At 36.3% G+C, this 16,093-nt stretch overlaps 1 protein-coding gene across 1 annotated transcript in view; it reads left to right on the top strand.

The window, feature by feature from the left end:
- ACTR3 (actin related protein 3) overlaps window positions 1-13,943 on the top strand; it is a 61,125-nt gene extending 47,182 nt beyond the window's left edge. Inside the window, exons 9-12 of the mRNA XM_062185529.1 lie at window positions 8,721-8,813; window positions 8,992-9,117; window positions 11,917-12,000; window positions 13,103-13,943. Of these exons, the coding sequence (XP_062041513.1) occupies window positions 8,721-8,813; window positions 8,992-9,117; window positions 11,917-12,000; window positions 13,103-13,198 (399 nt within the window). The 3' untranslated portion in view covers window positions 13,199-13,943. The remainder of the gene's footprint in view (window positions 1-8,720; window positions 8,814-8,991; window positions 9,118-11,916; window positions 12,001-13,102) is intronic.
- The last annotated feature ends 2,150 nt before the right edge of the window (window positions 13,944-16,093 follow it).

The following is a 16,093-nucleotide window of genomic DNA, read 5'->3' as shown; positions in this document are numbered from 1 at the left end:
AGTTTGGTGTTTGTTCTTGCTTCCATTTTAGCAGTATTCATGTTGCTCTGATAGGGGCAACCTTAAACTTTTTAAACTGGCATCATCCTACTTCCAGCCTTAAACTAGATCCTACTCAGACATGTTGTAACAGGTTAGTACCAGTTTATTTTTTTAAATCTATTAATAGTTTCTTCATAATACATGCTTTCCTGTGAACTTTTTGAAGACCCTGCCTGGAGAATAATGACTTCTAGTCACTAAGGAGTATCTAATTAATAGTAGTGGGGCATCCATTTTCTACCCACAGCAGTGATGTTAGATGCTTAAAACTTACTTGGCTCATAGTAGACTTTTTTCTAGGCATTTGTGGGTGAATAACAAAAGGTTTTGACAAGGCAAAAAAGTTATATTGTTAATAGGGTAGAGGATGGAGTGAATACAGAAAGTCAAATATTTAGCAATAATGAGGAATGCAGGCATGGATTATAGATCATGATGAATTGGTATATAGTTAAAAACTGGTGGCAGAGGAGTTGAGTAACAGAAAGATAGTACTTGTGGTTTTACTAGTTTACTGGATTTAAGGTTTTAAGTGGCACAAATTTTTGTAATTTCTTTAAAAATAAAAAGAATAAAAATTGAAGTATACACATAGTTTTGTTTTTTTGTTTTGTTTTTCATTGAAAGTAATAAAACCTTGTTTATTTGGGAGACAGAGTGGCAGAGACAGCAAGATCTTCTATCCATTGGTTTACTCACCAAATGCCTGCAATAGATGTGGCTGGGCCTGGCTGAAGCAAGGATCCTGGAATTCCATCCGGGTTTCCTATGTGGGTAATCGGGACCCAAGAACTTAAGTTATCACTACTGCCTCCCAGGATGTACATTAGTAGGAAGCTGGAATTGGAAGTGAGGCCAAGACTCGAACCCAGGCTCTCAGATATGGAATATGGGCATTCCAAGCAGAGTCTTTAATGCTATGCCAAATGCCTACTACAGCACAATTTTAAAAGGTCAAATAACCTTCTACTCCCCTTTGTGTCCTACAGAGCAGCCAATAGCTATTGTAAATTGCTCTTGAATAATCATCTCTAGATTTCCAAAATACTGTACTTATTCGTGCTATGTATTGATATGCTAATGTTTGATAGTTCGTCTAACCTCTTGGTTAATTTTTATCTAGAGTTTCTTTCTTCCCAGCCTTCCCACATATTAGTTTATTGTTAGGTAAATCAGTAGTATTACAGTATCATACCTGTGGTTATTGTTCACTTTTGAGGCAGGTTAGTATAATATGATTTCTTCTCTTAAAATTCACCTTTTCATAAACTTTTGTCTTGTTTCAAATCCTTCATTTTCTGTGTATTTAGGTTGGAATTAACTGCTTGGTTGTACAAAACCTGGAAGGAAATCTGGAGTGTCTCATTCCATATAGAAAAATTTGTTTCCCTTTTTTAAAGCTGGTTTTACCTCTGCTTATGAGTCTACCTTTATTTTGTCAGTTCCTGAGACTTTGGAGTGTTCTACACTGCAATGTGAAGTGATTTCATTCTTAACACTATGCCCTTCTGGTGGAACTTAGGATGTGGTATTTCCTTTTTGTCCTTGGACGTTTACTTTTTCTTATAATTTTGTTGTTATTCTTTTGATGGAGATTCAAGAGGGTGAATAAATAACCACATGTGGCTGGATGTTGAGGCAGATCTATCTGTGGGGTCAGGTATATGTAAGTGGCTGAAACAGAAGTGGATTAAGGATCACTTGAATTAGGAAATATCAGTTGTGTTGAAGTTGAAAATGTTGGAGATGGGCTAATGCTGTGGTTCAGTGGGTTAATCCTCCACTTGCTGTGCCAGCATCCCATATGGGCACTGGTTCTAGTCCTGGCCACTCCTTTTCTGATCTAGCTCTCTGCTATGGACTGGGAAAACAGTATAAGATGGCTCAAACACTTGGGCCCCTATGCCCATACAGGAGGCCTGGTGGAAGCTCCTGGCTCCTGGCTTTGGATTGGCTCAACTCTAGCCGTTGTAGCCATTTGAGGAGTGAAATGGCGGATGGAAGATCTTTCTCTCTGTCTCTCCCTCTTGCTGTCTGTGGCTCTACCTCTCAAATAAATAAACAATCTTAAAAAAAAAAAGAAAGAAAGAAAGAAAGAAAATGTTGGAGAAAGATTAAAACCCTAAGTTGAGAACAGTAACTAGAGAATTGTGGAAAATCCTGATCCAGAGGCCTAGATGAATAGAATCCTCTCCAGGATAGATAATAGCATTGCATGGGAAGTAGGAGATATCTGTTCTTCCATTTGAGTGGATTGCCTTTTTAATATTGATTGATTGATTTTTGTTTGAAAGGCAAAGTGACAGAGACAGAGGGAAAGAGAGATCTTCCATCTGGTACTTCATTCCCCAAATTCCCATCATAACCAAGGTTGGGCCAGGCTGAAGCCAGGAGCCAGCAACTCCATCCAGGTCTCTAGGGTGGCAGGAATGCAAATACGTAAGCCATCATCCTCTGCTTCCCAGGCACATTAGCAGGAAGCTGGATTGGAAGCAGGGTAGCCAGGACTCAAACCAGCACTCTGATATGGTATGTGGGCATCCCAAGTGGTAACTGAAGCCTCTGCACCTCAACACCCACCCCTAGTGGACTATTAAAAAAAATTTGTTTAGTTAGTGTCTTAGATGTCTTAAAAACACTGAAACTTTAGATAGGTAAATGAATTAAATTTGGGTTGGGAATATTCCTTTGGAAAGGAATGGATATTTATTTGAATTAAAATTTGTCTTGCTCATGTTTTCATATATCAGTTTTTACTTTAAATAACCTTTATTTGCATGCCAATATTTTCTGCGTTAAAGTCAGTTACGTATATGCATAGTGTTTAAAAGTCCTGGTTTTGGGCTGGTTATGGCACAGTGGGTTAAGTCACCACTTGTGATTTTTGGCATCCCATATCTGAGTGCCAGTTCAAGTCCCAGATAGCTCTGCTTCCTATCATAGGTATAAATGCCATCATAAAAAGATATTCAACTTCTGCTAATTACCTGACCCTGCCACCTGTGTGGGAAACTGGGATGGAGTTCATAGCTTCAGCCTGGCCCATCATCCCTGGTTGTTGTGGCTATTTGGGGAATGAACCTGCAGATGGAACATAGTTTGCTCACTCTCTATACCAACACCCCTGCTCTGCCTTTTGAATAAACAAATAAGTAAATCTTTTTTTTTTTGAGGTCCTTGTTCTGCAAAATCTAAAACAGATTTATCCTGTGTGTTTCTTTCCCTATTTTCTGTTGCTAGAGGTAACTACTTCAGACTCTGCTTAGTTGAGATTTTTTTATGATGGCATTTATACCTAAGAATTGCTTGGTTATTATGCAACTTTGTTTATCAGTGTTAGGTATTTTCTATCAATTTCCAGGTATGGAAGAGGAGGATTGCCTTTTCTCTGCTTCTATTCCCAGCACAGTAGTATCTATCTTAACTCCTGTGGTTACATTTTGCTTACTTAGGGGAAGTATTTATACTTTTTGTTACTTCTGTTCAGATAGGAGCTTTATAGTTAGCCATGAAATCTCTTCTTGTCCTATATTTATTTTTCATAGAGTTATTAAGTTTTTATAGTTTAAAAATATCACTCATTGGCTTCCAGATTCTCTACTAGTTTTATAAATCTCTTCATAGAATATTCAGATGCAAAGATTTTGTTGTTTTTCCATCAATTTAAATATCTGGATTATGTGATATCTCCCAATATGAAACCACTTTTTTTTTACATCTGATATTGAGGTTCTCTATTCTTCCCTCATCATTCTGGGAATTCTTTTTCCGATATCCGGAACGTTTTTTATTCTCATTGTCTACTTTATTGTATTGGAGATCATCTACCAATAGGTTCCTGATAAAAGGTGATGAAAATTACAACATCTTACGTGTCTGAAGTGTATTCATTTTGTGTGTATACTTTTTTGATAGTTTGAGTGTAGAATCCTAGATCAAAAATCATCTTCCTTTAGCATTTTGAAACCACTGTTTTTTATTATAACTTGAAGTTAAAAAAAATAGTTCTGATTTCTGGGTATAGGAACTGTTTTTTCCTCTACAGATATTTGTAGGATCTTCCCTTTGTCCTCTGATGTTTTGGTGTGCTATTTTCCTTGTCCTTTTGTTTTATTCTCTAGGTGACTTTTTCAGCTTTATCCACTGAGCTTTCTATTTAATTTTTAAAATTTCTGAAAGTGTCTTTAATTTTCAAGAGCTCCTCCTCACCTGCTTTTGAATATTTTTGCTACCTTGTTACTGTTTCATGACTGCTTATCTCTGGCTCTTTAATCATATGTTAAGATACCATTGTTGAGGACATTAGAAGATGTTGTTAAGGAAGGAATATCTTTACTCTTCTTCAAAAAATATAGAGAATAGCAAACATACCCAGGTAAACACAGTAGTCCAAATTTTTCCTATACCTTGAACTTTATTATACAGATTTTAAAACCTAGGAAGATGTTTTTAAAGATATATTTATTTGAAAGTTGGAGTTAGAGGAGGAGGAACAGAGAAAGAAAAAGAGCTTCCATACATTGTTTTACTCCCCCAACTCTGCGATGGCTATGGCTGGGCCAGGCAGAAGCCAGAAGCCAGCAGCTGTATCGGTTCTCTCCTGTGGTTTGTCCAGGCCCAGACACTTGGGCCATCTTCTGCTACTTTCCCAGGCTCATTAGCAGAGAGCTGATCTGAGGTGGAGCATCTGGGAATCCAACTGGAACCCATAGGGGATGCTGGTGTCTCAGGCACCGATTTAACCCACTAGGCCCTGGAAGATTTTAAAATTTTAATTTCATTAAGAAGAAAGTGCTGAATAGTTCTTTCTAGTGTTTATGATGAGCTCAGTTCAAAAATATATTTCCTTATTCTTCAATATATTTCATCTTCAATATAATTCACATGCCCAATTTTTTTTTTATTTTTTATTTATTTATTTATTTATTTTTTTAAGATTTATTTGTAGGAGAGGCAGAGAGATCAATCTTCTATCTTCCATTTGGGTCACTGTCCAAATGTCCACAACACCCATGTCTGGGCCAGGCTGAAGCTAGGAGCTAGGAACTCCATCTGGATCTCCCTTGTGGGTGGAAGGGGCCCATGTGCTTGGACCATCTTCTATTGCTTTCCCAGATGCATTAGCAGGAAGTGGAATTGGAAACAGAGTAGGCAGGACTTGAACCAGCACTCCAGTTTGGAATGCTAGTTGCAGGTGGTAACTTAACCTGCTGTGCTGCAGCACTAGCACCTCTGTTTTGTTGTTGTTGTTAAAGAGAGATCTAATAGAAAGATTTCATCTGAACAGTGCCTTCCACCTTTCTTCTTTTTAAAAAATTCATATGAGATAGAGATAGGCAGAATTCATTCCCCAAATGCTGACACCTGCCTGGATGCCAGAGCCCTGAGCTGGGAACTCAGTATATGTTTCTGGATTTCCCACAAGGTACACAGAGCACCCATCCTCTAGTTAACTCCCCAGATGCCCTCACCAGACAGGTCTGATCCTGGGGCAAGAGACTGGAACTAGGAACTTATTCCAGGTCTCACACATTGGGTGGTAGTAACCCAACTACTTGAGCCATCCCCACTGTGTCCCAGAGTTTGCATTAGCTGGAAGCTGAAGTAGAGAACTAAAACCATGAATCCAACCTAGGTATGGAATGCAGGCATCTTAATTGCTAGGCCAGATGCCAACCCCTTCATTTCTTTCTACATCAGAATTTCTGTGGGCATATTCAGGATTTGATGAAAGGATATTTAAGTTTTTTTGTTTTGGGTATTGAATAAAAACCATTATGGAAAGTCTACAGACATACAGTAGGCAAACTTGTCTTAAAAGTAGAGAAAGGAATATGGACAGGTTAATTTTGTGTGTGTGTGTGTGTGTATTACTGTTTTTGGTAAACACTGAAGGATATGACTAACAAAGGGACAATTAAAGAATTGGCAAGTTTTACATTATCAACTTAATACTTTTAAAAATGAATTAATAGGAAACTTTTGTCAAATTGTTAATATTTGTCCAAATTTGGGGGAATTAGATCTCTTTTTTTATAGTTAGAGCAAATGACATGTTTTAAGGTTAAAGTATTGCTAAGGGATCATAAAGAGCATAATGTTTCGAGAACTAAAAGTTTTTTGGAGAGTTCACAGACCAAGAGAGGTTGTCCAGTATTACAGATGTGATCATGGAAAATAAAATTTTCAATATTCCAATTATGCTGCACATTCTACTTAATCATTTACTAAGCCATTCTGTGTTGGCATGTGAACTTGTCTTTAAATGAGAGTCATCTGAGTTGTGCTATATTTCCTGGTTTCTTCTTGTAATACAATATGGGCTACTCTTGAGAGAGAAAACACCTTAGTTGTAGTTGGTCTGTACAGGCTCAGTATGAACCACTATATTCCATTTCTGTGTCCTTCTTAGAATTCCTTTTGTAAATTCCTAGCTTGTTTCACACAGATTTTGGCTGCCAGTCTTTTCTCTTACTATGATAATAGAGATCAGTAGAATCTTTCTTGTTAATGTTTTAGTTTATCTAAATTAATGGATTTTGTGTCATCATTAACATTAAATCTCTCCTCATTGTTTACCCAGGCTCTAAATAATTTAAAAATCTTGAAAACTAGAAAACATTGACACAAAGTTTAAAAATCATCTATTCAATTATAGAATTGGTTTAGTAAATAAAGGAATGCTGTCTCATTTGGTCAACCTAATTCATAAATGAGAAGCCAAGAGAGGTGGAAAATATTTCAAATTTCATTCATTTTAATAAAGTAAATTTGTTTATTTTTTAATTAGAACTAGATTTCACCCTTTTATTTTTAAACTAGGAAAACTCTGCTAGAATTTCCTTTTTACTTTGTAAAGAGTAATATGTGGTCACTTAAGTAATTTTGAAAAGTTTCATTAGAGTTAGATCTTTGTTTCAGAATATAAGCTTAATTATCAGAGCTAGCATTTGAAAACCATGTCTTCCTTTTTGTACTTTCTACCAGAAAATACACAGGATCGTTTAGGAGAGGCATAAGGTATATATATACACACACGCACACACACACAAATAAATGATCAGGAAGAAAGGAGGCCTTCTCTAATTTTATGTCTCTGTGCATAAGGCCTCTTTGTTATATGTATTAATGTTATCCATTAATTTTAAGTTTTAAAAGTTATTTTTAAGCTCTTATTTCCATTCCATAACTGTTTTGTCCAAATACCTTTCCTTCATCTCAAATCTCCCTACCTACCTACCAAATCTGCTTGAAAAAAAAATCTGGAAAATATGCTGTATGACACGCATGTACCTTTCACTTCAAATACATCCTAATATTAAGACATGTATCATATTCAGAATTTTTTTGAGAACTAAAATCTAGAAAGAGTATCCTACTCAGACCCTCTCTTTTCTCTGCTTCTCATCCTTTTTCCCTTTTTCTCCTAAAGAAAATTAATTTAATGTATAGCCAGTCCATGTTTTTTTCCTGTACCTACTTTCAAGAGGTGCATATTTTTTTAAAGATTTATTTTACTTATTTGAAAGAGTTACAGAGAGAGGTAGAGACATAGAGAGGTTTTCCATCTGATGGTTCACTCCCCAGATGGCCGCAGTGGCTGGAGCTGTGCCGATCCGAAGCCAGGAGCTTCTTCCGGGTCTCCCACGTGGGTGCAGGGGCCCAATGACTTGGACCATCTTCTACTGCTTTCCCAGGCCATAGCAGAGAGCTGGATCGGAAGAGGAGCAGCCAGGACTAGAACTGGTGCTCAAATGGGATGCTGGCGCTTCAGGCCAGGGCTTTAACCCGCTGCGCCACAGCGCCGGCCCCTAAGAGATGCATATTTTAAAAGATGAATCATTCAATTTTTTTTTTTTTTTTTACAATTCTAAAAAACAAGTTTTGCCTTTGAGTATCATCTCCTTTAAAATAGTTTTGTTTTAGTTATGGTAGATCATCATAGAAATAGACAGTTGATTCTCATTATTCAGAGTAAATATTTCAGTAAGTTACTGAGGACCTTAAATTGGTTAATTTTGAACCATTGTTACCTGGAGAAATATGGTATCAGGTTCCTGCAAGACTGGTCACATTTTCATCATCTCATCAGTATATAACCTTGTTTTATGTGCACTTTTTAAAAAAATTAATTTATTTATTTGAAAGAGTTACAGAGAGAGAAGGGGAAGCAAAGAGAGAGAGAGAGAGAGAGAGAGATCTTCCATCTGATGGTTCACTGCCTAATTGGCTGCAACGGCCAGAGCTGTGCCAATCTGAAGCCAGGAGCCAGGAGTTTATCTGGGTCTTCTCATGTGGGTGCAGGGGTCCAAGGACTTGGGGCATCTTCCGCTGCTTTCCCAGGCTATAGCAGAGATCTGGATTGGAAGGGGAGCAGCCGGGACATGAACTGGCACTCATATGGGATGCCAGCACTGCAGGTGGTGGCTTTACCCTCTACGCCACAGCCCTGGCCCCTTATATGCACCTCTGTTTAAAGAGTGCTTATTATAATATACAAAAGGTACTACAAAAAGTTTATATCAAATAGAATTAAAATAAGTTTATTTTGGTGCATAATATTTTGAAATGTTTGCCTATGAAGGGTCATCAAAGTTTTTGGAATATGCACATTATGAGACGCTTCACTTGGATTTCATTTGTGCTCTGATCTGATCTCTCTACAACTTATTTTTCAGTTTGCTAATCCAGACTTTACGCAGCCTATCTCAGAAGTTGTAGATGAAGTAATTCAGAATTGTCCTATTGATGTTAGACGTCCTCTCTACAAGGTATTTATAGCAAAATTGTTACTCAGGATCACAGTTTTAAAATACTTCCTTATTTTCTGCCCATTATTGATTATTAAACATGTCTTTAAAAGGATATAATAGTTTTACTATTAACTGGGTTTTTGATCCTTAATTTTTTCTTTTAAAATAAAAGTCATTTTTTTCCCCATTAATACAGAATATTGTCCTCTCTGGAGGTTCAACCATGTTCAGGGACTTTGGACGTCGTTTGCAAAGAGATTTGAAAAGAACTGTAGATGCCAGGCTGAAGTTGAGTGAAGAATTGAGTGGCGGTAGATTGAAGGTTGGTTTTCTTAATTATTGGTGGGAAAGTTAAGGGTGCCTTGGTTATTATAATGAGGATGAAAAATGCTTTCCAACTTTTATTTAAGAAAAATAAGGGTACCTATTAAAGTATTCTAGTGGAAAGTGATTAATATCGTGCATTCATATCCATGATGTTCTGGGTCATTTGAGTCTTAGTGTCTGCATTTCTGAAAGCTTTGGTGTTTTTGTTCCTTCTGTTTTATTTTTAACATTTTTGTTTCACAGATAGCTTATATAGTAGGTTTCTCTGCATATTCCAGAAGCAGAATTCATTATGGGACCACAATTTTTTTTTTTTTTTTTAAGATTCATTTGTTTATTTGAAAGGTTGAGTTACAGAGAGGGAGAGGCCAAGACAGAGAAGAGAAGAGAAATCTTTCATCCACTGGTTCATTCCCCAAATGGCCACAACAGGCAGGGCTGGGCCAGGCCAAAACCAGAAGCTCATCCAGGTCTCCTGTGTGGATTCAGGGGCCTTAGGACTTGGGCCATCTTCTGCTGCCTTTCCCAGGACAATAGCAAGGAGCTGGATTGGAAGTGGAGTAGCCAGGACATGAACTGTTGTTATCCATATGGGATGCCAGCTTCACAGGCTACCCTTAAGATCACAATGTGGGCTCCTGATTTATTGAATTTTGAGTCCCTCCTGTGGTCATCTTAGCAGGGTCATACAAGTGATTTCATGGGCCTTACCTGGCCTGTAGGCCAGACGTTTCCCACTCCTATAAAACTTAAAGAAACCTATCCCTTGGAATGTAATAAAAAGTATGTTTTAAGTTCTGTCACTAATAGTGGCCTGATTTCACATTTCAGTCTGCTCATGTAGTAGATTTTTCACAATGTTGACTTGTTTGTACCCTCTTCCTTACTAACCAATACATCTATCCCCCATCTATTATCTACTCATCCACCCTTCCACCTATCTACCTACAAAAACAAAAGCTAAGAAATTGCTCAATTTTACAAGTATAATTTTAAGTTCTCTATAATGGGAGTCATGCCAGTTACATTGATTGTGAATCTAAATCAGATGTTAACAATTGTGTCACTAATGTCCTACAGCCAAAGGTAAACAGGCTTTTTTTCTCTCTGGTCTAGGATCACATGTTTGATTTAATTATTGTGCTCCTTCAATCTGAAAGTTACTCAAGTTTTTGGTCTTTCATGACCTTAACAATTTTGAGTATTACAGTCTGTTTATTTTGTAGAATATCATGTTTTGGTTTGTCTAATGTTTTCATGCGATTGGGTTTGGATTATGCACTTTAGTAATACTGCAGAAGTTATGTTGTATCATTTTTAGTGCAGTGTATCAGTAGAAACGTGATTTGTTCCATGTGTTAACTTTGGCTACTTTGGTTAAAGTTACTACCAGATTTCTTCATACTATTTTTTCTCTGTATTTAAATAATAATCTTATGGGAAAACACTTTCAGATTATTCCTGTTGCTCATCAAACTTTTAACCACTGGTGTTGGCATCTATTATGAACCTTCCTGAAATACTTGTTAATATAGTAGTTGCCAAATGGTATTTAGCAAATTCTATCATTCCTTCTATGTATTTTAGTCTCATTTTGCTATAAAGTGCCCTCCTCTCTTCTTCCCTCATTTATTCATTCATTCACTTATAGAAACTCTAGGTTTTTCATTGTTTTATGGGCTATATCATTAATGTTGTGATAAAATGTTAATACATTAATTTTGATGCTGAATTTTCTCATGTCTGGCTAGTGGTAATCACTGAGGTAGCTTTTAGTGGAATACTACATCTAGGCCATCTTAGTGGTCAGAGCTAGAATGTGTGCATGGGTGATGAGTACACCCTTCAGTTCCAGAATACCAGAGGGAGGATTCATTCTAGCTTTATTTTTATTTTTATTTTTATTTGACAGGTAGAGATATAGATAGTGAGAGAGACAGAGAGAGAGAAAGGTCTTCCTTCCGTTGGTTCACCCCGCAAATGGCTGCCACGGCTGGTGCTATGCCAATCCGAAGCCAGCAGCTTCTTCCTGGTCTCCCATGTGGGTGCAGGGACCCAAGCACTTGGGCCATTCTCCACTGCCCTCCCAGGCCACAGCAGAGAGCTGGTCTGGAAGAGGAGCCACCGGGTCTAGAACCTGGTGCCCATATTGGATGCCGGCGCCGCAGGCAGAGGATTAGCCATGTGAGCCATGGTGCCCGGCCCCCATTCTAGCTTTCTACTTTCCCCTGTTTGTACTGCCATTTTCTGACAGTGAGAAACTTGACTGCTGCTATCCACAATCTGTTTTTTTTTTTTTTTGCTCAGTCCTGGAATTTATTTGTAATAGCTTCGGAATTGTTCAACCATACCATTGTGAAAAATAGGCCTATTGACTGAAGTTCAATATTTGCTTGATTTTTATCTTTAGCCTGAGGGTGTAGTATCAAAACTGTCTGTTCAGGAGATACTGTCCCTTTCCTCATTTCAGCTGGGTTATGTTATTTAAAAATACGATTATTCCTGTTTATGTTGTACTTTGTCTTGCTCCATGCAATTCTCTACTTTAAGATTTTTATTCATTTTTGAGTTATGTGAAACATTAACATGATTCTAAAAATCAGAACTGTATAAAATGAATGCTCATTCTTTCCTCTCCTTATATTCTACCCTATCCTTCCCCTTCCACAGTGTTCCCGGTCCTTTGTAGATAACGTTATTTTTGTGTATGTACATTTAAGGTTAAATAATACAGAAATTATTATTTGAATTTACTATCACAATAATTTTGCTGGTTTTTTTTTTTTTTTTCAAGCCAAAACCTATTGATGTACAAGTCATTACACACCACATGCAACGATATGCAGTTTGGTTTGGAGGATCGATGCTGGCTTCCACAGTGAGTGTGATGAAGCTTATTCTTAAATTTTGATTTTTTTAAATAGAAGAATTTGTCAGTATTTATAGAAGAAAAACAATCCTTTAGGTATAGTGTAAGAGACTTTAAAAATATGCACATACTCTTTTAAAAACTGAAAATCATTTCAACTAATGTTCGAGTAGTTTTAAGCTTGCTAGTCATTGTTGAGGAATGGGCATTTTATATACCATATTTTAAATTTCTGTAGGAAAAATTTTCTTAAGCCTCTGGTAATATGTATAGTCATCAGAAGAAGGTCATTTTTTTGGGCAGATATTTAGAAACATTAAGGAAAAAGTTCTGTTTTATTGCATAGGAAGTGTGATGACCTAAACGGAGTAAATGAACTTTATAAAACCCTATCCCCAAATCAGAATTCTTTGGAGTCCTTTAAAAGATGTTCTAATACCATTAACCTTGTAAATATGGCATTTTGTCTTGTTGAAAGGAGCTTATTTAAATTAATGAATAACTGTACAATTTCAGACTTAAAATCATTTAAAAATAGGAACATTTAAAAAAGAATTAAAAATTTTTAAAAAGACAATCAAACATTTTCTTTTGTAACTTTAATCATCTTCAATTTTTGCATATGACCTAATTGAGTTTTTGACTTTGCTCTTTAAGAATGAGGTAACAGAGAGCATTGGCAGTCTGTATTTACCAGACCTTGAGTGAGGAAGGCAGGAAGATCTAGAAATGTGTTTGTATGATTAGAAAGTGTATCTGTATCTTAGGCTAATACTGCTTCTGTAGATTATTGGGTCAGTGTACAGTGAACAGACTGAACATTTGACACTCAACCTGCCATTCCTCAAAATTTCAAAATCTTTGTAGGAACAGTTATTGGGCAGGAGGTTTGGGAGACATGAGTTAATTGCTCCTTTTCAATTCTGATGAAGATTTACAGCTGACTTTTAAATCATGGTTGCTAGAATTTCTAAGTTTTGTTGAAGTACCATGAATGGATAAATAAATATTTTAGATTTAGATTTAGCATCTGTTTTAAGCATCTCTTTTAAAACATATTGAAAGATGGTCGGTTTTTGATCTTTATGAAAATATGTATTTTTGTTTTCAGCCTGAGTTCTACCAAGTATGCCATACCAAAAAGGATTATGAAGAAATTGGACCTAGCATTTGTCGTCACAATCCAGTGTTTGGAGTCATGTCGTAAAATTGACTTCATAGTTCTTGGGGTTAGGGAGGTGGAGAAGAGATAATCTTTCTGATTACCTGTTTTGTCTGGATGGCTGATTTTGAGGTTTTAAACCTGACTTGAAATAGTTAAGACCAAACATGATTATACAGGAATATTTTAATAAGTGTATCAACATGCACATGTAGAAGAGAGCCAAAATGATTAAGTGTTTTTCTTTAGATTGAATATTTGACTCTTATGTGTAACAAAAGAAGTGGGTTTTAGTTCTTTCTGTGCCCTGATATTTTGTATATTATTGAATTATCCAAGATTTGATGGGATTTATCGGTATGTAGATAGCTCTATAATGCTTGAATTGTACACTTCTAAATGTACAATGCAAGAGCTTGTTTATATTTCATACTTTTTATACTTTGAGGAAAAAAAGTCAAAGAAAAACTGTAGTATTTGAGGAAAAAAGTGACCAAGTAAAGGATAAATTTAAAAAATAACCTCATGAGACTTGGTGTACACACTCATGGGATTCCAGTTATTACAAATTGCTCCCCTCTCCTTTTCCCTTCCCTCCCTACCAGTGGTTTTCTTTGCAAGTGCTTTTGGAACTAAGAAGCTGTATCTTGGATTAACTGATGCCTGCTAGTGCTTTCTGATACTTGCATTCTGTTTCTTGCTTAAAAGAAAAGTAAAGACAAGACTGTTGGACCAGTGTTGCAGTTCTCTAGTGTCATTTCTTACTCCCACCCCCAAAAAAACACCCAAACCCACAATAATTTGATTACAACAATTGGTATATTTAAAGCCTAACACAATTCTAATAAAGGCACAAACTTCTTTTTAATATTTGTTTCAAGCTCTTTAATCTCTTTATAAGTTAACTAATGCATCTATTTTCTTCAAACTTCTGCAACAGTTCTTTAAAACACAACAGTTGGTTAGCAAAGCTGACTTTTTTATGTGCTCTGTACAAAAAATTGTGAACTTTTAATATGTTGAGTGCATTCGTTTTGATAACTGGATCTCCATTTGATATTTTCATTTGTATAACTCATTTGCAGTCTGAAAAAAATTTTTTTTAGTGCCTGTCCCTGACATATCATGGAAAGTTAATTTCTTTGCATTTTAAAATATCTGGATCATGAAGAAAAAGTGTTGAAAATAAATTAAAATTGAATTACCTTTTCTAATATGTTTTCTTTTTAAACAATGTAACTATACTTTGTCTACATGTTTTTGATATCATTTCTATTGAAATGATTATATAGAGATTGAAATCTCTATAATGTGTATGTTAAAAGATTTCTTGTGAACTTAAAATTTTACCAGTTATTTATAGGATAAAATGGAAAAGGTTTTATTGGCTTTTTAGAATATAAGCAGTAGTATCAAGGAAACTGTTATTTATGAAAATAATATATGGCTTACAATGCCTCTGTCCCAAAGTTACAGAACATTGAAGTTTTTGTTTATTTTTCTTATAAAGATAGAAGCTGAGGGGGGCCAGTGCTGTGGTACAGTGGGTTAAAGCCCCAGCCTGCAGTGCCAGCATCCCATAAGGGATGCCATTTTGAGTCCTGGGTGTTCCACTTCCAATCCAGCTCCTTGTTAATGGCCTGGGAAAGCAGCAGAGGATGGCCCAAGTCCTTGGGCCCTTGCACGCACCTGGGAGACCTGGAAGAAGCTCCTGGCTCTTGGCTTCGGATCGGCTCAGCTGTGGCCATTGCAGCCATTTGGGGAGTGAACCCAGCGGATGGAAGACCTCTCTCCGTCTGTAACTCAATATTTTAAATAAATAAAATAAATCTTAAAAAAAAGTTGAGAGTAAATATTAGTTTGTATTTAGAGTAAATTTGGATATTTAACATTTTCTTAGTCATTTATGTGAATTTAAATTCTCTATATGGAAGTAAAGAAACAATATATCTTATAGTAGTAATATCAGCAGTATTAGTATCAAAGTTGTTTTTTTTTTTTTTCCCTCAATTTGGAAAAGTGTTTCATGAGCATTGCAAAAAACTATTCAGTCAGTATCAAGGAGTAGATGATGAACATAGGTTTCTCTCCCACCGTCACCTGTCTCATGTGTCCTAGTCATTTTCTTTGCATATAGAAATAGTGCTTCCTTGTTTTACACGAACAGGAACTTATTGCACATAGTATTCTATACCTTGCTTTTTCAAAGAACTTTTGGTATAGAAGTACCTTGATAGGCAGTAAAGATTCTGTTCCCCTGGACCAATAAAACACTGTTAGCATTGTTCCTAAGTACGTCTTTTCCACTTGGGATGCAAGAGTTATATATGAATAAGCTAGAAAGGTTTATAAACTTGTTTGATTACAACCTCAGGCATATTTGTATGAAGTTGTGCTTTGCTATTTGATATGAAAGTATGAAGGGCAAAAACCTTCAAGGGTGCTATCAAAGAAGGGTATACTTTTCTCTGAAGAGAGGCAAGAACTTCCACTTTGCTTATGGCCCTGTCTAAATACCAAAGGAGTTTGCGGACTCAAAAGGCTTCCATAGCTTTGGCAGCTCCTGTCAAGAGCCTCAGGTGGTCGTCAAAAATAAGAGTGTTAATTGTTAAATCAACAACAGGAGTCACTGTGCACTTACTCCCCATGTTGGGCCTCTGTCCTTAATGAGGTGCTCTATGAGAATTAATGATAAAACCTGTCTTCAAACTGTACTTTGTGTGTCTATGTGGGTGCAAACAGTAGAAATCTCTACTTAGTATAGAGTTGATCTTCTGTATATAAAGTGAATTGAAAACAAATCTTAATGAAAAATAGAATGGGAGAGGGAGTAGCAGGTGGGATGGGAGTGGGGGTGGGAAGACAGGAATGAGGGGAAGAAACACTATATTCCTAAAAAATATGAAATTTTTATTCATTAAATAAAAACCTTAAAAAATA

This window comes from Lepus europaeus, chromosome 1 (assembly GCF_033115175.1).
Source record: "Lepus europaeus isolate LE1 chromosome 1, mLepTim1.pri, whole genome shotgun sequence".
In the NCBI taxonomy this organism is placed as follows: Eukaryota; Metazoa; Chordata; class Mammalia; order Lagomorpha; family Leporidae; genus Lepus; species Lepus europaeus.
The sequence above is the reverse complement of the archived record's forward strand: the minus strand, read 5'-3'. Positions and strand labels throughout refer to the sequence as shown.